General features: G+C 54.6%; 7 protein-coding genes across 7 annotated transcripts; 4 read left to right on the top strand and 3 right to left on the bottom strand.

Moving 5' to 3' along the window:
• Positions 1-33: 33 nt before the first annotated feature.
• Positions 34-2,459, top strand: HER10_EVM0002734 (uncharacterized protein). Its single transcript, XM_035472435.1, has 5 exons — positions 34-418; positions 498-633; positions 691-874; positions 925-1,634; positions 1,686-2,459. The coding sequence occupies exons 1-5, from the start codon at positions 347-349 to the stop codon at positions 2,021-2,023; spliced, it is 1,440 nt and encodes a 479-aa protein (XP_035331298.1). The 5' UTR covers positions 34-346; the 3' UTR covers positions 2,024-2,459.
• Positions 2,460-2,916: 457 nt separating this feature from the next.
• Positions 2,917-4,569, bottom strand: HER10_EVM0000537 (2-nitropropane dioxygenase). The gene is made up of 3 exons (XM_035470313.1): positions 4,365-4,569; positions 4,009-4,270; positions 2,917-3,904 (listed from the first exon to the last, which is right to left on the bottom strand). The coding sequence occupies exons 1-3, from the start codon at positions 4,375-4,377 to the stop codon at positions 3,058-3,060; spliced, it is 1,122 nt and encodes a 373-aa protein (XP_035331152.1). The 5' UTR covers positions 4,378-4,569; the 3' UTR covers positions 2,917-3,057.
• Positions 4,570-5,374: 805 nt separating this feature from the next.
• On the top strand, positions 5,375-7,693 carry HER10_EVM0000748 (dihydropteroate synthase). The gene is made up of 3 exons (XM_035470516.1): positions 5,375-6,220; positions 6,359-6,567; positions 6,626-7,693. The coding sequence occupies exons 1-3, from the start codon at positions 5,648-5,650 to the stop codon at positions 7,590-7,592; spliced, it is 1,749 nt and encodes a 582-aa protein (XP_035331169.1). The 5' UTR covers positions 5,375-5,647; the 3' UTR covers positions 7,593-7,693.
• Positions 7,694-7,893: 200 nt separating this feature from the next.
• HER10_EVM0002594 (uncharacterized protein) lies at positions 7,894-9,064 on the bottom strand (the record flags this gene model as incomplete). The annotated part of the gene is made up of 2 exons (XM_035472300.1): positions 7,894-8,950; positions 9,015-9,064. The coding sequence occupies 2 exons, from the start codon at positions 9,062-9,064 to the stop codon at positions 7,894-7,896; spliced, it is 1,107 nt and encodes a 368-aa protein (XP_035331290.1).
• A 2,178-nt stretch (positions 9,065-11,242) lies between these two features.
• On the bottom strand, positions 11,243-11,929 carry HER10_EVM0000019 (uncharacterized protein; the record flags this gene model as incomplete). Its single annotated transcript, XM_035469817.1, has 1 exon — positions 11,243-11,929. The coding sequence occupies one exon, from the start codon at positions 11,927-11,929 to the stop codon at positions 11,243-11,245; it is 687 nt and encodes a 228-aa protein (XP_035331116.1).
• Positions 11,930-14,185: 2,256 nt separating this feature from the next.
• HER10_EVM0011440 (ABC transporter) lies at positions 14,186-15,547 on the top strand (the record flags this gene model as incomplete). Its single annotated transcript, XM_035480873.1, has 2 exons — positions 14,186-14,501; positions 14,682-15,547. 2 exons carry the CDS (start codon positions 14,186-14,188, stop codon positions 15,545-15,547), a joined length of 1,182 nt encoding a protein of 393 aa, XP_035331851.1.
• Positions 15,548-16,312: 765 nt separating this feature from the next.
• Positions 16,313-18,812, top strand: HER10_EVM0011613 (ABC transporter; the record flags this gene model as incomplete). The annotated part of the gene is made up of 5 exons (XM_035481041.1): positions 16,313-16,402; positions 16,466-16,652; positions 16,722-16,946; positions 17,003-17,195; positions 17,255-18,812. 5 exons carry the CDS (start codon positions 16,313-16,315, stop codon positions 18,810-18,812), a joined length of 2,253 nt encoding a protein of 750 aa, XP_035331867.1.
• Between the last annotated feature and the right edge of the window lie 2,099 nt (positions 18,813-20,911).

Here is a 20,911-nt window from a genome sequence, read left to right on the forward strand (position 1 = left end):
TTGGAGCTCCCCATGTAGCTGGTCTGGGCGAGCTCTGCAAAAGCCTCTTGACCGCCCTTGGCAGAATCCCAATTGCCAGCCCACTGTGGGGGAATTGATCTAGCCCTTTTAGGTCTAGCGCTCTGGCTACATGCCACTTCACCCAAGGGCGGCGACTGCCTCCTGAACTTTTGGACACGAAATTCAGATAACTCCGCTCCCTGCTTCGCTCTCGCTTGCGCATCATTTCTGTACCCGCAACCTGCACCCTCTTTCGCTCCCTTTGATATCACGGCCTTCGCAACAGGTTGCGCTTTCAGCTTTAGGACCAGAAGCACACAAATAAGTTGTTGCCAATACCGTCACGATGGCTGCACTCGCTTCCAAGCAGCAGTCGCTCAAGATCTTTGAGAAATTGAAGACGAAGCCTGCGAACAAGGTATGCCCAACACCCTGCACCCCTTTATGCCCAAAGTTTGTTATGTTGTGCAGTGTTGATTGACTTGCGCACGCCACAGATCTGCTTCGATTGCGGCGCCAAATACCCGACATGGACCTCAGTTCCCTTTGGCATCTACCTCTGCCTCGACTGCTCGTCTAACCACCGAAACCTCGGTGTCCATATCTCCTTCGTCCGATCCACCAACCTCGACCGTACGTGTACTCGGAAGACCGTCTTACTATCCCTCCCTTGACTGACCTGTACGACAGAATGGCAGTGGGATCAGCTGCGTGTGATGAAGGTTGGCGGCAATGAGTCAGCTACCAAGTTCTTCCAGCAGAATGGAGGTACTGCTGCCCTCAACAGCAAGGACCCCAAGACCAAGTACCAATCCAGCGCTGCCACCAAGTACAAGGACGAGCTGAAGCGCCGCGCGGCAAGAGACGCTCAAGAGTACGTATACAAATTGTCATTCTTGAAAGCCAGATAAGCTGACGAGACAGATACCCCGGCGAGGTTGTCATCACCGACGCTACCGACGCCGATACCTCTACTCCCGCTGGCGAGCCTGACGATGACTTCTTCTCTTCCTGGGATAAGCCCTCTATCAAGAAGCCTACGCCCCCGATTTCTCGCACTTCCACTCCTCCGACCGTCGGCCGAACCGCCTCTCCCTTCCTCAACGCCAACAACGGTGCCGGCAAGGATATTGCACGATCCTCCTCGCCCCTGTCCAAAACGGAAGGCGATAATAAGCCCACTACCGGCCGCGTAACCACCTCCGCTGCCCTGCGCAAGACTACGACCTCCACCGGACCCCGTAAGGCCAACATCTTGGGAGCCAAGAAGGCCCCCAAGCTTGGAGTCAAGAAGGTCACGGCTGATATCATCGACTTCGACGAGGCTGAGAAGAAGGCTAAGGAAGAGGCGGAGCGCATCGAGAAGCTGGGCTACGACCCCGAGGCTGAGGAGGAGAAGAAAGCCGCCAAGGTGGATGCTGTCGCGGCTCCTACCCCTGCTGCCCCCTCGGGTGGATACGGATCATCCAGCCATACCCGTCAAAAGTCTGATGCCGAGATGGAGCGTTTGGGCATGGGTGTTCGCAAGTTGGGCTTCGGAATGGTTGGTGGAGCCAAGGGTGCCGCCGCAGCGCCCAAGAAGGCCGGAACTGGTGGATTCGGCTCCGTTGGCCCCATCAAGGCTAAGACTGAGGGTAAGAAAACCGCTTTCCTAAATCACGAATGCGCAACTAACAGCGATGCAGATGAGAGCGAGAACTACGCACGCAGCAAGTTTGGCGCCCAGAAGGGTATCTCCTCTGATGAGTTCTTCGGTAAGGGCTCCTTCGACCCCAACCAACAGGCCGAGGCGAAGACTCGTCTGCAAGGTTTCGAGGGCGCGACCTCCATCTCGTCCAACGCATACTTTGGCCGCCCCGAGGATGAGCCGCAAGAGGAATACGGCGACCTCGAGGGCGCCGCCAAGGACTTCATTCGTAGATTCGGTATTACCGCTGGCGACGATTTGGAGAACCTGGGTCAGCTGGCCGGCGAGGCCAGCCAGAAGCTGCAGGGTGCCATCCGCGCCTACCTCGGAAGCTGAGCGGTTCGACGTGACGTCACTGGAAACGACAGAATTGAAATTGGAATTCCACTTTGCCATTGAGATATAGAAAGCGGCCATATCCCAAGGTCCCCTCACACCGTTTAGAGGGACGAATGCCTTACGTCAGGGGAGTCGGAAGGTAACGAAAGCAGAACGTGGGACAATGGCAGGCGGACGCGAAAAAAGGATACCTTGTGTGCTTTTTCACAACGGACTGCATGTCAAGTGAGCCTGGAGGGTCATTGGGGAAATCTTGAGGACGGGAAGGGTGGGAAAGATGCATGCAGAGGACTTGTGAGATTTGAATTGCATCCCGGCATATGAGGCGTACAGACAGAAGCCGGCGACGACGGGGGAGTGGATCGACACTTGCTTGGTTGGTTTGGGTCTAATACATAAAGTATGAAATGAATAGAATTGAGCTTCATCACCATGTTCTTCTTGTCTCTTGTCTAGCGTCTCCTGTCTTGGCGCTGAGGAGTTGATCTGCGGCCGAGAAACATGTGTGGAGAGACGGGGAGAGAGAGGTTAAAGCATGTGAAGTATCCACTTGGCGCTTAGCCTTCCAGGGTCCATCGTGTTCACGCGTGACTGGGGAGCGGAAATTCTACAGTACAAAAACTTGAGCGCAAGAGAGTGCGAGAACACGTTGCGACTTTGGGGGGTTAGCCGTTCACAGTCACGTCCCATTTTCTTACTGGCCAATTGTCAGAGAGAAAAATTCAATTTGATGTCGAGCACAGACGGAAGTTCTCTGGATTGGGGATTAGGGAATTGTTCCTCTTTTCGGCTTCCCCAGATTGGGAAGGCTGCCAATGGCGTCACAGTAGTGTCAACTTTTATGAAGAGAAGTTTGTAGTTCATTTCATGGTATGCTAGCAATCATCCATCTCAGGTCATCTCAAATGTACAAAACAAGAGCCTCATAACTCCAGGGCCCTAGGGAGGCGCCAGGCATAGGCTTCCCCTGGCGCACACCCAATATGCGACCAACTAAAAAGAAAAAAAAGAACATTACGCTTTTTAACAATTTACAACTTCGCAATCATCTTGTTGCCCTTCTGGAGCCATGCGACGGCGTCGTTTACAAACTCGTCCACGACTGCCTTGGCGGGCTTCTTGTCGTTACACACAGCAGCGGCCTTACCCATAAGGAAGGGGCGGAACTGATCGAGGGCGTCATCAATATCGACCTCGGCGGCGTTGTCATCGCTGCCGCTCTCGCCGCTGCCCTCACCGTCGCCCGAGTTCATGAGCTTCTCGAGATCGGCCTCGTAGGGAATGACACCCTTAGCAGTGAGCTCCTTGATCTCCTGCTGGCGCTCGGTCTCCCAGTTCTCGATGTACGGGTTCTTGCGTACACGGAGGGGACGACCGGTGAAGATGAGGGTCTTGATGTTGTCGTCGTGGCCGGCGGTGCGGACAGCCTCCTTGTGGGCCTCGGGGGCACCGGCCTCATCCGTGAGAATGAAACGGGTTCCAACCCAGACGGCACCGGCGCCCATCATGAGAGCGGCGGCCAGAAGCTGGCCGTTGTGGATACCACCGGCGGCGATGACCTGAACGGGGCCCTTGAGGAGAGGGCTCTTGGTGTTCTTGCAAAGGTCGACAACGGCGGGGATGAGGACGGTGGTGGGGACGTCACCGGTGTGGCCACCACCCTCACCACCCTGGGCGCAGATGATGTCGACGCCGAGGTCGAGGCACTTCTGGACGTGCTTGGGGTGTCCGATCATGTTCATGTAGACGATGCCGGCAGCGTGAAGTCTATCGACGACGTGCTTGGGAGGGACACCGACAGCAGAGACGAAGAGCTTGGCGCCGGACTCGATGATGATGTCAACGAGCTGGTCGAGCTTGCCCTTTGTGTAGTCGTAGCTAAAGCACGAGAAATTAGCCTCGGTTAAAGGTTGTAGATGCGGCACATGACCGCGCGCCCGTCTCTCCAGAAGACGTGTAGAGTTGAGTGGTTCGATGCTTACTTGGTCTTTCTCGCGCTGCCACCGACCTGGGGAAGAAGCAGGTCAACACCGAAGGGGGCGTTCTTGTCAACCAGGTACTCCTTGAGCTCTGCGATCTGCTCCTTCAACATGTCCGGTGTGTATCCGACACCACCAATGACACCGAGACCGCCGGCGTTGGTGACAGCAGCAGCCAACTTGGGGCCAGCAGCGACGTTCATGCCGGCAAGCAGGATCGGGTGCTTGATCTTGAAAAGATCGGTGATGGGAGTGCGGATTTGCTCTGTTATCGCGGAAACGTGTCAGCAGTGGCTCTGAGGCGGACCATCTTGTCGCATGTGACAGACAAGGTCCGGATAGCGAGATGGTTTACTTACGAGGTGACGCCATTGTGCCTGTGTTACTGGATGTGATAAATGCTAAAAAAGATCTGGGTATATCAGGTCGTGAAGCTGTATAGACGAAGAAATTTGGCCTGGGAAGAAGAGTAGTAGATGAGAGGAAGAGCAAGTAAATCTTGGGGAAGAGGTGAGATCTGGCAACCGGCGGTTTAAAGGGTTCCGGTGGTAGCAGCGCTCGGCATCAAAGGCACTTTTGGTTTCTGGGGAAGAAGGGGCGGAGTAGCGTTGCCATGCGCCCCTGCTGGGAGTCCTGGACCGAGGTTCGCCTGTGACCTCAGCAACTAATCCTGTTTGGGCAAGGCGGGTCAGTCCAGCGGGGTGGATCTGGGGAACCTGAGAGATGCCGAGGGTCACTTTCCAGCCTCCAGACCAGAAGCGGGACAATTTCACAAGGGCACGCCGCACAGGGGACTCGGAAGCACAAGGTACAGTACTCCGTACAGCTTGGTGTACCTTACATAAGCACTGAAAAGCATAACTTGTTTATGCATCCCTCCCTACACCCCCAAAAGTGATTGATTCATCGATCGGACTCGGACCGGTGACCTCGGTCTGAGCTTTCCATGTTCACATTTACTGTGAAAATGGAGTCGTTTTGCAAGGCCTCGTGGAGACTAAAGTAGGAGACGTGTTTGACGTTTACCCTCTTTCTCTCTCTCTCACTTTCGGACACGGTCGTTTCTTCCCATCTTGACAGCGCACAGCGAATGCGACGGGCCAAGTGCACAGTTGTGCTCTCTGCTGAGCCTGACAGCGGGCCTAAGCACCGAGTCAACCATGCGCTTTACTCCGTTCCAGAACGTTTGAAAATGAGCCCGTAAATTCTCTCGCGGCTCGAATCATGTCATGATCTAACCATCTTCCAACCTCGTTGCAACCACAAGCGGGCACTTCGGACTTTGGTTTTCTGAAAAGACGGACGAGTGTCTGCACTTCCTTATCAATCTGGTATCCTAGACGACGACCCCCGTCTTCCTTACCCGCCCCGGAATAGCTTACCTTGCCTGAGGTCAGCCCATTTTACACTGAATTCCAGTCGAACCCCTCCAAAGCCACTTTACGCGCTCTTCCACGTCTTACCTAATCACTGGATTGCAAAGGGACCACCACGGTGCACACCCGACCCTCATTGGCTACAAGAAAAGATTCTCTCCTTCTTAGTGACCCTCAACACACAAGAGACACACAAACCCATTGGATATTACCTTACTGGACTGTGGGCTTTTTGCCGTTGGCCTCCTTTTCTCCCTTCCGTCGAGATGAAACCCCCAAACCCCCTCCGTCACCAACCCTCCCTCTTTTCACGAGCTTGCGCCCTAGCACGGAGCAACAATGCGCGTCGCCAGCCCCTAACACCGCGACTTGTCCGGTTCCAGTCCACAACGGCATCACCATCAGCTGCAGCAACATCCTGCATAGCCTCATCCTCCTCCTCGCGCACGTTCTGCACTTCTTCGTCACGAGGTAGTCCCTCCTCCACCAACCCTGTCACCGCACTACTCACCCGCTCCCGCCCCCGGTCTACAGCAACCATGCCCTCCCGCCGGACTCCGTCGCCGGTCATGTCCGCCGGCGCCGCCCAGACCCGGTCGGCCTGTGGATGCGCCTGCAGCGGCGGCGGTGGATGCGGCAGCGGCGCCGCCAAACCTAAAGGTCCGAGCACGGCCTACATCGCGCTCGGCAGCAACCTCGGCGACCGCGTTGCCTGGATCGAGCAGGCCTGCGCCGAGATGGATCGCCGCGGCATCAAGGTGAAGCGCACCAGCAGCTTGTGGGAGACGGAGCCCATGTATGTGTTAGATCAGGATAGGTTCGTCAATGGAGTCTGTGAGGTTAGTGACACTCATTCTTTGAACTCTCTCCGTCTCTCTGTCTCCGTTCGTGAGCTCAGGGTTTCATGTGTGATATTCATGCACTTCTTGGAAGTATATCTATGCCAATTAACTTTTGACTGATCGGATGACATACAGGTCGAGACTGAACTCGAACCTTTGGCTCTTCTCGATGAACTCCAGGACATTGAGCGCACCCTGGGCCGTAAGAAGCTGATTGACAAGGGCCCCCGCAACATTGACCTCGATATTCTCATGTATGGTGATGAGAAGATTGAGCATCCTCGTCTCAACGTGCCTCACATCGGCATTCCCGAGAGAGAATTCGTCCTGCGACCTCTGGCTGAGTCCGTCCCATCTCATACGTCCTCTTACATGACAAGGCAACTAACACCCTCATCTCAGACTCATTCCTGAAAAGCCTCTCTACGCATCCAACCCCTGGAAACTCACCCTGGACTACCTCAACGAGCTTCCTCCCTCAGCGGCGCCCCTCTCACCACTCACCCCCATCTCCGCCTCTCACCCTCCCCTCGCAGCCCTCACATCCAGCCGCCAAACCCACGTCATGGCCATCATCAACGCCACCCCAGACTCCTTCTCCGACGGCGGCGTCCACAACGCCCAAAACCTCGTCGCGACCCTCAAATCCTTCGCCGCCGCTGGCGTCACCATCGTCGACGTGGGCGGCTGCTCCACGGCCCCGGGACGCCCCGAGGTCCCCGCCGACGAGGAGCTCGCCCGCGTCCTCCCCGTCATCAAGCTCGTCCGTGCCCTCCCCGAACTCGCCCACCTCGCCGTCAGCATCGACACCTACCGCGCCTCCGTCGCCGAGGCCGCCGTCGCCGCGGGCGCGGACATCATCAACGACGTGTCCGCCGGCCAGCTCGACCCGTCCATGATCCCCTACATGGCGCGCAGCAACCGCACCGTCTGCCTCATGCACATGCGCGGCACCCCCGCGACCATGAACTCGCTGACGGACTACCCGGACGGCCTGATCCCCACCATCGCCCGCGAGCTGCTCGAGCGCGTCGCCGAGGCCGAGGCCGCGGGCGTGCGCCGGTGGCGCATCGTTCTCGACCCCGGGTTGGGCTTCGCCAAGACGGGGCCGCAGAACCTCGAGATTTTGCGCCACATGGACGAGCTGCGTTCGTGGCCGGGCCTGGAGGGCTTTCCCTGGCTGGTTGGGTCTAGCCGGAAGAGCTTCGTCGGCAAGTTCACTGGTGTGTCGAAACCTCAGGAACGGATTTGGGGCACGGCGGCCACGGTCGTCTCGGCTGTCCAAGGCGGCGCGGACATCGTCAGAGTTCACGATGCTGTTGAGATGTGTCAGATTGTCAAAATGGCGGATGCCATCTATAGACACTGAGCGACTTGATTTGCTTGGCAATAGAAGGGTAATAAAATAGAATATGTACAACAAATGGGAATCAGCGATGGGTATAGACTTCCTGTATGATAGGACGGCAACAAAAGCTTTGGTTTCACGAGCCAACTTCTTCGACTTCATCTTCAGCTGAGCTTTGACTAAACAAACCACCTTGATTCGCAGAGAAGGCTGCGAATTCTTCCTGAACTATCTCGACCATTGTTGCAATAACAGTCAACATTCGCACTCTACTTGAACCGGTTCCAAAGATTGGCAGATACGCCCAAAATAGCCTGGATAATCACCAGTACTCCTCCCTCGTACCAAGCTCACTGCTCTTATAGATAGCATCCAACATACGATGCCTAATCAAAGCAACGTCAAAATCCGGCGCCTCCCCAGCTTCCCCCGCAAACGCCTCCCACGCCTTACCCGTGTTATCCGAGAACCCCTTTACCTCGTCCACCTCAATAGCCTCCAGCACGGCACCCGGCTCAGCCTTGACAAACTTCATCGTCGGCGGGAACCCCTGGATATTCCCCATCGGGCCCTCAATCAGAAGCGTCCCCTTTGTCCCCGTAACCTCCCAAAAGAAATTCTTGTCAACCTGGCTCATACCGCCCTGGCAAACCGCCGTCGCCACACCTCCGCCGGGAAGCCTCCCAATCACAGAGAGGTGATCATGCGCCGTCTTCTCAATCTCCTCGCCCTTGGGCTTCCCCTCGTTGTCAGTAACGGCCACCCGTGGCCGATTATTCGCCAACGTAGCCTGAACCCCCCTCAACTCCCCCAACACGAAACACAGCGCGTCCAGCGCGTGGCCCGCCGAGATGGACACCAGATTCGCGCCATTCTCGACGTCGGCGCCGTACACCGCCGCCTCGGGCATGGCAGCCCCGAACCAAGGGCTCGTGAACAGCATCGTCGTCTGCAAGATCTCCCCCAGCGCCCCGCGCTCCACGAGCTCCTTGGCTTTGAGGGTAGCGGGATCCTGACGCCCTTGTAATCCCACCAAGGTCCTGACTCCCTTTTCTCTAGCCAGGGACGTCAGGCGCTCTGCCTCGATGCTGTTCCGCGCCAGGGGCCACTCGCAGAAGACGGCGCGTTTCCCGGCGCGGATGGCGGCTTCGACGGCGGCGGCGTGGAGGTGGACTTTTATGGTTACGGCTACGAGGTCGATGTCGGGGTCGGAGACGAGGGCGTTGATGTCGCCGTAGGCTTTGGTGTCTTGCGGAAGATTGTGGAGACGGATTGCCTTCTGGGCTGTTTCTTTGGAGCTGTTTTGGAGGGCTGCGAGGTTGTAGTGTTTGGAGTGGGCGAAGTAGGGGAGGTGGGCGGCGACGGCCCAGGACCATTCACTACTTTGTTGTTAGTGTCTGTGAGTTTCAAAGGAATGAGAAATGTGGCTGCTAGGGGACGTACGGTCGGGAGGACAGGCCTATGAAGCCGACGTTGGTCACTTGAGGGGCCATTTTGGATGATGAGATGTTGAAGTGATTAAGATGCTAGAGTGGGATGTAAGTTGGACTGAATGAATCACAGAGGAAGCTGTATTTCGAGCGATTCATCTTGGCTTATATACTACATCCTGAGATGTGTGCCACGATCTTTACATCCATCGCGAGATTCTCCATTCTTCTCGTCTCGAATCTCGTCAGTTAGTGAAAACTGATCAACGTTACCGTTATGCAGCATATACTCGTGGGTAAATTTGTCATCTTAGATTGGTGGTTTAGACCGTTGAGCTCCGTCTAAGCTTAGTCAAAAAGCTTAAATAAAAGTCCGCCAACTCATCCGCCATCTCGAGTTTAGTTTATAGCAGAGTCGGTTCGATTGCCTCTGTAACCCAGAGAAGCAAATTATGCTTGGCTGAAATGAAAACTGTCATTGTGTTATCAAGAAATTTCTACACCCAGGGGTGGGTATCACGGCTTTGGGCTGCCCGTCTATTCTCATTGAATTAGTCACTCGTTATTCGAAACCTAGGGCTATCATAATGCAATACTTGCACCAATTTAGGCGATGTCAGCTTCAGATCGGAAACAGGTGGCAATGTGCGATAAGTCCGAAATGGCGGGCAGGTCCCCATTTGATGCAAGGCAAGTCAATCCAGCAGCTAGACCAAGATCTCGATAAGGGCGCTGAATCCCATCACGTTATCCGTAGACGGGTAAACAACAGAGGGTTTCTAATCGGTGTTCGAAAAAAGCCTGACGCAGAACGCGAAGGTCTCGCGGAATGCCCCGAAGATTCTAGGCAGTTGAAGGCAATAAATCCCTTAGGAATGCTGTTTAGTGTCTGTCATACGTTGACTTTACAAAGGTATCGCGGATCTCAAACCCTAGATAGTAGGGTATTGCTTCGTCGGAGGCGATCGAGATGAAAGATCTTGGAGCCTGGGAGAGCTTTACGGTGCGAGGATATATCTCTGGGGACCAATAGAAATGCTAAGTATCTTACCCTTTGAGAAATGAAGGCATCTGGTTCCTGGGCCTTTAGGGAGAGTTTTACATAACCCCGTGCTTTATTTGATGCTGTGGGAGAAAGATCGTTAACACTGCGAATATGTTAGTAAACAAAAATGAGCTGGCATAATTCCTCGCCAGCCCAGGCAAAGAGTTCACCCCGGGTGCTGAACTGGGGGCTACATCTCTGGCGCTCATGCTGGGATTCGAACTCGGGTGCTCGTATGCGCTGAGCCTGTCGTCGAGTAGGCTGGTTGGCGTGTAAATTGATTGTTGACCATGAACCATTCCACCACCCACGCCACAGTTTGACCTGACCCCCGACCTAGAGGGCGCCTGCTGTGCTGGTGACGGAAACGGGGTGGAGGGGGTATATGAGGCCTTCCGCATAGGTGTTCTGGCTGAATATTCCGTGAGTATGCCGCATGAGTATTCCTTTTCCCCACATGAGTATTTCACACGAGTATGCTTACGTCCAATCAGAATATGCCCATACGACGTTTTGAGTGCTATTTCCGCATGTATGGCAGTGACGGGAGACCTTCAGCACTCGCCCAACCCGTTGATCCAGCCTGTGTGAGAGTGAGATGAAGTATCCTGCTGATGTGTCAGACTGTGTTCTAGGTGTATCAATGTCGAAGATTATTCATGTCACAGGAATAACGACCACTATTCAACTCAAGTATTCTGTATGGGTGAAGTGTATTGGAACTATTGTGGTTGTTCTACACTACTACTCCAGTATTGTCTATCCTATGTGTCGCGTCGAACTTTTCCTGTCAACGCCGCAGACTGTTTGTTTGCCTGCCCACAAGAATGAGATACTAGCCACACACGATTTCATTCTGCTGAAACCGAACTGATGTGTATGGTATCGCCCACCAAGGCCCAAAGGCTCAAGGACATCCTATTACTGTCGCCCCCAAAGTAGAGAGACACCCATACACAATTCCACAACGCCGAAAGCCTAAGCCAGTATGCCAGGGTATCTTAACTCCCAAGGTCCTTAGACATCAATGTCCTTTTCACATCCCCCAAGTCTCCGAAGGCAGCAAGAGTCATATGCTCCATTGTCAGCCCGAGAAGGCGCCAATTCGCCAAGGTTTCTTCCCCATAACCCAACACCTCTCCCAGGCTGCAAGAGACACGAGCTCCATTGTTCAGCCTGAGGTGTGTGTGTGCCCCTTAACGGAAGCCCAACTGCTCCACATCCTTACACTCGACGGCGCCATATTTGTTGTGGGTAGCCTCCCACCAGGCGGACTGGACCATGCCAATGTTGCAGAAGGTGGAGGCGACGAAGTGCCAGATCAGTTCACCCTTGTCGGTGCCCGCGCGGCAGGAAGCGTCCGAGGCGGCGAAGCAGCCACCGAAGCTTCTGAGCTCTTGCCAGAGATCACCGCAGACCTTGGGGACATCGTCGACTCCCGAATAGGCCTTGAGCGAGTAGGCGTGGAGGACGCGGTGTTTCAGCTCCTGGTGCTGGCAGAGTGCGCCCCCGTGCTGGATGAAGTCGTCGACTGAGGAGTCGGGGGCTTCGGGGGTTGCGATGTCTGTGTTGTTGGCCTTGCCGTCGCCCTCTTTGATGGTGGGGACGTTTGTGTCGACCTTGCCGTTGCCCTCTTTGGTGATGGGGGGAACTGGTTTGGCCTTGGGGACATACTGTACAGGGACAGCCTTGTCTGTGTTGATCACACCGGCACCCTCTGGGATGAAGGCCTTGTCTTTCTCGCCGGCGCCAACATACTTGACGAGGTTGGGGATGCCTTCACTGACGACAGGTGGGTCTCGGCGGACGTTGCCAGCAGGAGCAGCGTCAGTGCCGAAGAAGACGGCGGCAGCGAGAACGATGAGGGAAGTAGAGAACTGCATCTTGACGATTGAAGTCGGGTTACTTGTGTGTGTAGTTGGGTTGTAAGTTGGTTGGGTAGTTGTATGTGAGTGGTTGGGTTGACTTCTTGACAAGATGCAGTGATGAGAGTGGTATGTAAGATGGATGGAGGATGAATAGAGAAGAGAAATCACAAGGGGGAAAAAGCCAGATCTTATAGGTTTCTGGAAGATCGAGGCCGTCACGGTGTCTGCATTTGCGAGTCTATTCCGACTCGTCGTGCCCTAACATGCTCAACCTAAGGCTCAACCTGGTGGGATTGATGGATGCCAAAGGAGGTTTATTTTACCGTGTGTGCATGATCCTAGGCGGCCCGTTGCACCAGAAATTCGGCATCAAGGTTGAGAGCCATGGCCTTCGTTTGGAACAAACAAGGCTGCTAGAAACCTTGACTGGAGATTAACCAGCGGTGCGGGTATGTCTGTCAACCTTGAGGATGTAAGGCCATGGGCCCTTTCTCCGGTCTCTATTGAAATCTACCGGAGTCAGGCCTATAGTTTCAACGGAGATTGCCACAAGACTGAAGAGGCGTCTGGTCCAGATTTCTGGCTAGCCTGAAAAGGCCTCGATGAGCATAAGGTATGAGCAGCAGAAAAGCTCGAACGATAGCAGTTGAGGGTATAGGTTTCATGGAAATAGAGAGAACGAACGATGGCTATCTCCTCGCGCAAACAAACTCTCTGCCAGCGGTTTGTGATGAGCCACGCAATCATCCATAACCTCCTACCTTCTGCACAGAATACACCAGGTAAAGCGAGTCATCAGGTAGATTGATACACCGCAGCTCCAGACTCGGAGAACCAATGGCTTTATCTTTTGCTTGGTCCAGAAGGTCCCCCCCTATGTACTTGGAAGCAGTGGGTTTCATATGGGATGTACAATGGCAAGAACTTCGAACATCACTACAACACCAGACACTATTTCCAGTAGAACAACGCTGATAGTTTCAAAGACGTGGGAGACATCTCGTAGGTGGTTGTGCAGCCATTCGCTGGCCATTACGCATGATATGTGCCTCATATTCTCACGTTTGAGCGGTAACATCAAAAGCAGGGACAAACTCAGGAACTCTATCTAAAATACTTACTTAGGAGGCGACTCCACGTACCATTCTCCTATCGTTCACAGATAATGGAGCTTGCTTGCTTTTATCGGAGGACATTAAATTGCACAGAACCATAGGCGATCTTCTTGGGTAAGCGTCAGAACTCTTGACGCATGGCCTGCGGCGGACGCACCTCTAGCCCTGGCGGTCACAATTGCGGCTCCGGATTCCGGGGAGTGGGGTCTGCCCAGCGGCGGAAAAGGCGCCGGAGCCCGGCCGACCACCCGATCCCGCCTCCGCCTTTTCGAGAGCCTACAATGTGTTCGACCCAAGTCGCATGTACAACTGGATCTGGACCCTCAATAACATCATGTGCAAGTGCAATAACTCGAGGCGCGCTTCGCCCTTCTATTCACATGCCTTTCGGTGATATTATAGAGTGTTGCGACCAGTGAAAGAACTGCTATGACCTTACTTCAATCCACGCCCGCCGTCTAGAAGGCTCAACGAGATTTTCAAAGACTGGATGGCCAGCATACAGTTTGGTTTCTTGGCTTCGTATCGCTGAAGTAGGGGCAGAAGGAGACTGAAAGTCAGATAAGCCCCTCGTTAGTCCTGGCCTGACAGGTGAAACAACTGATGCCCCTGACAGCGTCCCCTCAACCACAAGGCTAGGAAGGCCTTTTTTTCTATATCTAGAACTCGATTTCCATCCCATTATCAAACGACAAGAACTCGCAATTGAAATGGGAATGCATTCAGTAATATCCGACAGCATATTCTGCATTTTCATTTTGTTCTGCAATTGAAGAAACAGAGGGGGGCAGGGGAAAGGAATTATTCAGCCAGCGCTGCTTGTTTCAGCAACGGCCCCTTGAACGCCACGAACCTGGCATTGACACGATCCTGCGACGGCAGATCCGTTTCGACTTCTCTGCTCTTGTCCCCGTAACGTCAACCCCCAATTGGAGGGAACAGAAATGTCAGACGCACAGCACGGCGCGAATTGGCCGTGAGTACAGATTACTGCTCCATACCGAGAAAAAAAGGGCCAAAACACCAAAACACCACGAAATACAATCATCTACACATTCAAGCCCCTTTCATCTGAACTTCGGCGTGGCGTGCGCGTGTTCATCCCCTCCCCCACCGAAGCACTTGTCGAAGAAATTCAAATCAACAGTCCCAAACCATGAGATCGTCCAATATCGCCGTGTGGCTATCAATCGCAGCCGGCGCACTCGCATGCGACGGCGGGCACGACGACATCAGCGCCTTTGACACCGGCCTGGCAGCGACAGACAACAATGACGCGCAGCAACAGCAGCTTCGGGATCGCATATGCGCCTCGAACCCGTTGACTTTTGCATCGTTGCAGGGCACCATTAAGAAGAACGACACATCTCAGGACGGCGTCCTCGACACGGCAGACGAACCCCTTGTTGATGAGGGCGTTGTACCTGAGGGACTTGGCGACTCGGAAGAAGCGCGGATTCGTTATGGAACAAGTAGGTCCTTCTTTATATGTCACATCACCACATCACATCACCGTTCACCTTACCTCACTCATAACCTCACTTCACTCATGACCTCACCTCACTTCGCTTCATCTCATAACATCACCTCACTCATAAACTCGCCTCATCTCACTCTCACTCACACCAACTCATCACTAACTCAACACCCAGATCTCAAATCACCATCCGGCCTCTGGCAAGTCCGCCCCTCCCCAGGAAAAGGCCTCGGCATCTTCGCCCTCGCCCCCATCCCCCGCGGCACCGTAATCATAGACGAAACCCCGCTCTTCACAATAAACCCAGGCGCCCTCACCCCAGGCCAAGGCTTCGCCTTCGCCGCCATCGCAGCCCTCGTCGACGAAGCCTTCGCCCAACTCAACGCCTCCAGCCGCACAGCCTACCTCTCCTGCCCGGCACACCGCGACCCGCGGGGCGCAGACGCCGGCATCAGCAGGGAAGCCCTCGTCTTCCGCACAAACGGCTTCACCATGAACTCGGGCGAGATCGGCATCTTCCCGCACATCGCCAAACTCAACCACGCGTGCCGCCCCAACGCCGGGTCCGCCTCGGTCGGCGGGCGGAGGGTGATTTGGGCGGGGCGGGACATCGCGCCGGGCGAGGAGGTGACGATCACGTACGCGCCGCTGGTGCAGGATACGGACGGCCGGCGGGCGAGGCTTGCGCAGTGGGGGTTCACGTGCGACTGTGCCGCGTGCGAGGCGCGGGACGACGACGGCGAGAGGATCGAGATGAAGAGGCTGATGGGGCTTATCGAGCGGGAACTCGGGAGCGATGCGTTTGGCGGGGACGTGTTGCCCGACGCGGAGCGGCTCGTGAAGCTCGTTGAGGAGGTCGGGTTGGTGGATTACCTGGGTAAAGCGTACAAGTATGCTTCGTACGCGGCGTCGAGGTCGGGCAAGTTTGGGGCGGCGAGGAAGTGGGCGAGGAAGGAGTTGAAGATTCATGAGATTGCCGATGAGGAGTCGGAGTATGCGAGGGAGACGAGGGCGTTTTTGGCGTCGCTTCCGTTGTTGTGAAGGGGCGATTGTGTGGGACAGTTTACAAAGATTTTTCATCAGTGGTTGCCGGCTCACCTCTCTCGGAACCGAGTCAAGGTCGGCATAGAAAAGGGGGGTTGCGAGTCGGTCCAGTCCCGGCGGTTGAGTCACCCCGGCCGGTCGTGACGCGGCCGAAAACCGTAACCGGGGGAGGGAAGGGAGGAGGGCGGACCACTCCGCAGACTTGGCTATCCGTACGGATACCGCTCTCCCCTCCTTTTTGGGGGGAGTGGACCCCCCGCAGATCCGACCAGGCGTCTCAAAAGGGCTCCGTCCAGTGTTCGGCGTGAGTCACCCTGTGCGGAGGGGTGATTGAGAACACACCAACGCAAGCTGGGAAGCCAGGCCAACTCAACTGAACCGCGACTCCAGGTCCGAGGTGAAGGTACGTACCGCGCAGTTCCTTCAGGTTTGCAGCGAAAAGGTACAACGCCACTGAGTTGGACGAACTTATCCTCCCACACCATGCTATTTCAATCTGTGAGATGCTTGGGAAGCAGATGCGAGCACCGATAGGATAAGCACCTTAATTAGGTAGTCTTGGCACAGGCCAGAGAACCGAACAAGAACCAAAATATAATGTGAAGAATGCCCCAAGCACCTCAAATTCGAGGCACGGCATCGAATTCAATCATCTTTGTTTGGCGGTCTTCGCTTTGATTTTCCATCCCTTCGCAATCAGTCCTTGCTTTATTTGAGTTCAATCAACTGTCCGACCCGAGGACGGAAAAAAAGGTCACAGCAATGACGTCGATGGCGTCCGAGTCCGTGGCCACGATCCTCTGCACCAGCAAACAGACGCGCTTCAACATCCAGACAGCAGATTATCGAGAAGTAATTTTTCCATCACTTACCCAAAGTAAGCTTGCAGACCAGCTGACAGAAAGTCTACCATAGCTAGACATTGATGGCCTCAACATCACCGTCACCTCGGCTCGCAAACCCGTTGGTAGTGGTAGTGGCGGTGCCAAGGGCAAGTCCAAAGCCCGGAGCGAGGGGACCGAGATCCTGGTCGACGCCAAGCTGCGTCTGAAGGCCGGCCAACGATACGCTCTCGTCGGAAGAAATGGTTCAGGCAAATCGAGTCAGTACAGACCGAAAGAGGCCTCGAGACCAAACTCTTGAACTCCGAATGATTGACACGACGTTCAAGCGCTTCTCAAAGCCATTGCTGAGAAGTTAATCCCCGGCATACCCGAGGCGACTCGGATATCTCTTCTCCAGCAAACGAGCATCAGTGATACCGACTCGGACGTGCGCCCAGAAGACAACGACTCGACTTCTCCAGCGGATAGCTCCGTCCAAGGCAGCCGTACTGTGTTGGAACACGTTATCGAACAGGCGACTGCGCGGTCAGATGTCGAACAGGAAATCAGAGGTGTGCCTGACATAGCCTTTGTATCTTCCCCGTCGGCCCAGAATTAACATGTGTAGCTCTGTCCGATGGCATCAATAGCGCGGACTCCCTCGGCCCCGTACGCGCCATTCGCGCTCTCCGTCATGAGAGAAACCAAAAGCATCTCTTCCAAGTCGACAAGAATGCAAGGTTGCGCAGCGGAGACCGCGGCCTGGTAGCACGCAAGGCCTTGAAGGCTTTTGAGAAAAAGGTTGCCGAGTCTCAGTCACTGTACGTTTGTTGGCTCATTTGATGTCCAATTTCGTGGGTGATACTAAACCAAAAGCCAGGGTCAATCAACCGCAAGATGAGATATCGGCCGAAATCATCAAGAATGAGACGCAAGAGGCATTAGAGATGCTCGCAGATCTCCAACTGCAAGTCGAGCCGTCCAAAGTAGCCGAGACGGAGTCCAAAGCCAAGCGCATCCTGACCGGCCTAGGGTTCTCCGAGGCATACATGTCAAAACCCGTCGCCAGCCTATCTGGCGGGTGGCGGATGCGGACGGCGCTCTGCATATCGCTGCTTCAGGAGACTGACATCCTCATCCTGGATGAGCCGACGAACTTCCTCGACCTTCTTGGCATCATCTGGCTGCAGCGGTATCTAGGATCTCTACAAGACACGGACGACGCACCAACGCTCATCCTCGTGTCGCACGACAGAGACTTTATAACCATTTGCAGCGATCTCCTTATCCTGAAGGAGAAGGGGCTGACGTACTTCCACGGTGACCTTCCGACATACGAGGCGTCGCAGTCGGAGCGGAAGCTCTGGTTGACGAAGATGAAGGATGCCCAAGACAAACAAAAAGCTCATATCCAGCAGAGCATCTCTAACAACATCAAGGCAGGCAAGGCCAACGACGACCAGAACAAGCTGCGGCAGGCCAAGTCCCGCCAAAAGAAGCTCGACGATCGATGGGGCCTCACAGTCAGTGCTAAAGGCGGCCGCTTCAAGCTGAATCGCGACCTTGTTGGCTTTCACTTGACAGCCCGCGAGGACATAGACGTCCCCCAAGATGAACGGCCCGTAAGCTTCGTCTTGCCGGAACCTCTAGATCTCCGATTCCCGGGGCCTCTCATATCGGTAGAGAATGCGACATTCCGTTATCCGACTAGGGTCAAGACGAAGCTGGCGGCGCCAACAGTGTTGCAGGATATCAACCTGTCTGTTCACATGGGTGATCGGATTGGCATCCTCGGGTTGAACGGTGCCGGGAAGTCGACTTTGGTCAAACTTCTAGTCGACGAGACGAAGCCCACGTCAGGAACAGTGACAACGCACCCACGGCTGAAGCTGGGATACTACTCGCAGCATGCCGTCGATGTTCTGCAAGAGAAGGGCCAAGGCGATCCTTCATTGACGGCGTTATCGATGCTCATAGAGGAAGTAGCCGGGGAGTTGGATGAGGGGCAAGTCCGTGGCGTTCTGGGCAGTCTCGGTCTGCCTGGCCGCATTGCTTCCGATGTACCTCTTGGGAAGCTATCAGGAGGGCAGCTTGTGCGATGCGAGCTCGCACGCCTCTTATGGCGGAGGCCACATTGTCTCATCCTTGATGAAGTTACCACTCATCTCGACTACGAGACTGTAACTGCCATGCGTGAAGCACTCAGAGACTGGGAGGGCGCAGTGGTGCTCGTCAGTCACGATCGGTGGTTCATGCGCGGAGCAGTTGAGGGTCTCGTCGAGGACTCTGACAGCGAAGAGGATGAAGATGAAAAGGGGGTACCCAGACGACGGCTTGTGTACAAGTTGAGACAGGGGAACATGACGCGCCTACAGAACGGCGTGACCGAATTCGAGGAAAGCGTTGCGAAGCGGGTGACGAAGCTGCTCAGTCTGTAGAGAGGAACAAACTGCCTAGGCCCACCATGGCTCGGCCAAGATCTAGGACGTTGCCCAAAGTCCCAGCTACTCAGGAAATTGCAATGAAATATGATTGCGTAGGAATATGGCGCATTGGTACCGAATACCAATACACTAGAAACCCGTGTCCAAGGCAGAAGAATACTGGACCAGTCAATTGGATTGGCGAGTCAGGCTTGATCCGCCCGGTATACGTGTAGTTCGTCGTACATGTGGGGGTTCCGGAATCCGCGCGTCGAGTAGGTACAATTGCCTAGTGTCTCGATCCAGTTCAGGTTTCTTTAGCTTCACTCGCATGATGTATCTGGCTTTCCAATCTGACGATGCTGAAAGCCGAAGACTCGACGAGTCTTAAAAACAGTCCGACCGCAATACAACACCTGTGAAGACTTTTAGAGAGTTTTCGAAGATGAGGCCGTTGCGTATTCACAGCGTGAAACGCATAGGCCAGTAAAGGTACAAAATTTTTGCTAGAGAGCCAATACAGACAGAACAGCGCTATTTTCGGACATGTTGGTCGATTGATTGCCGCTGCGCCGGCCCGTCCAGTCGGGTCGGGATGGCGGCCGCGGCGAAATTGGGGCGTTGCCTTCACGTCAACCAACCCTCGACTATTTTCATTGAAGTAGGACTGCCCCGCTGCCTAGGCCGTCGAAGGGGTTTGAGGTGAGGCCCGTCCTCACTCTCGACTGTCGAAGACGGCTAGTTTCAGCAGGACAAGCCAAGCCGGCCAATGGTTTTGCTGGGAAACTCGACATGAATGCGAGTTCGTCAGAAAAAGCGTGGACGAAAGCCGATCGGTGTCGCGTCGATGGCTGGTTAATGCCGCCTGATTGTTCGGCAGACTGGAGACAAGGGTTAGGCGGTATGGAGAGAAGATATTGTGGTTGTATGACAAGGAATGTCATGACACTTGCCGGCTACCTGTGCCAGGCTGCAGCATTTTTCTTCTTCTTACTGGATAGGATCAGTAGCTTGGAGGCCCCAAGAAGGAGAAAAGCTGCTTGCAATCCTCTGCAAAAACTTGCAGCTGCAACCTCGGGAGATTGTGGGCGGGAGGATCGGCACCATGAGCCGTAGACGATCCCGGGAAGAAGTCAAATGTATAACATTGAACAGGAGGGTGCATTGTTGACGCACTGCTGCATCGGCGGAGAGAGAAGTCCAGGTTTGGCCCTTGAGAAAAGGCACAGACGGACGGAAACAATTGTGTTTGACTGGACCAGTGCCTCTTGGTGATCCGATGTTTGATTGGGTTGAGTTTGTATGCGCAGCGTGTCTGAGACCTCGTCGCGCATCTTGTTTGCGGATGTGTCAAGAGCACGAGCGAAACAGCTGAGAGAGTTCGTACGCAGTATACTCGGTACTCCCACCGGTAGCCGTAGCCCGTGGTAGCCGTAATTACTGCATATACTGAATTGTAATGGCACTGTCCAAACTCCAAATTGACGTTTGTACCTTTCCGGGGGCCGATGCGTGTCTTAGGGGCTTGGCCGGGCGTTGTTGCCGCTAGACCGGGCGACTCCAGAAAGCAGGGTAAGCCACAATGAGCTAGTTAGCTTTCTTGGTTGGCTAACTTTGGTCATCTAGGGTTACACTAGGAGTTGTTTGCACCTCAGAGATGGGGGTTCTAACTTCTGGAACAGCAGCCATGATGATGTTGTCTTCAGAACCAATCTGCAGATCGCAACATCCCGTCGTGAATGCCGTCGATTGTTCTCATTGTTTGTTTGATGAGGTGTCTGGACTAAGGTAAACTGTAAGGTACTCAGGCTGCGAGCAAGAGAGAGGCAGAGGGTGAAACAAGCCGTGACGGGGCGTGGAACTCTCACTCAGGAACCGTGTGTACGGAGTACTCGCCGTGCCTTCACAGAGAACGCATTCCTGCCACATAACTCCGGCCTCTGAACAACGACCGTGACAGGGCACAGCGCAGCATAAGTGTCGCAGAGTAACAAAAAGGCATTGCCATATTCCATACGTTGCGGTGAGACGAAAGGGCAGAATTACACGGACAGGAGAGAAGAAACATGAGAAAAAAGATGAAGTGGGCAGAGTATCCGTACCTGGCATGGTGC

This window comes from Colletotrichum scovillei (genome assembly GCF_011075155.1).
Source record: "Colletotrichum scovillei strain TJNH1 chromosome Unknown Contig00007, whole genome shotgun sequence".
In the NCBI taxonomy this organism is placed as follows: domain Eukaryota; kingdom Fungi; phylum Ascomycota; class Sordariomycetes; order Glomerellales; family Glomerellaceae; genus Colletotrichum; species Colletotrichum scovillei.

Bases quoted from the DNA above. Each gene is read 5' to 3' on its own strand.
- HER10_EVM0000748 (XM_035470516.1), top strand. From the start codon at position 5,648: ATGAAACCCCCAAACCCCCTCCGTCACCAACCCTCCCTCTTTTCACGA. The intron at 6,221-6,358 runs GTTAGTGACACT...GATGACATACAG, and splicing joins TCGTCAATGGAGTCTGTGAG to GTCGAGACTGAACTCGAACC. The intron at 6,568-6,625 runs GTCCGTCCCATC...CCCTCATCTCAG, and splicing joins GTCCTGCGACCTCTGGCTGA to ACTCATTCCTGAAAAGCCTC.
- HER10_EVM0002734 (XM_035472435.1), top strand. From the start codon at position 347: ATGGCTGCACTCGCTTCCAAGCAGCAGTCGCTCAAGATCTTTGAGAAA. The intron at 875-924 runs GTACGTATACAA...CTGACGAGACAG, and splicing joins GCGGCAAGAGACGCTCAAGA to ATACCCCGGCGAGGTTGTCA. The intron at 1,635-1,685 runs GTAAGAAAACCG...ACAGCGATGCAG, and splicing joins CATCAAGGCTAAGACTGAGG to ATGAGAGCGAGAACTACGCA.
- HER10_EVM0000537 (XM_035470313.1), bottom strand. The intron at 3,905-4,008 runs GTAAGCATCGAA...CTCGTGCTTTAG, and splicing joins GGCAGCGCGAGAAAGACCAA to CTACGACTACACAAAGGGCA.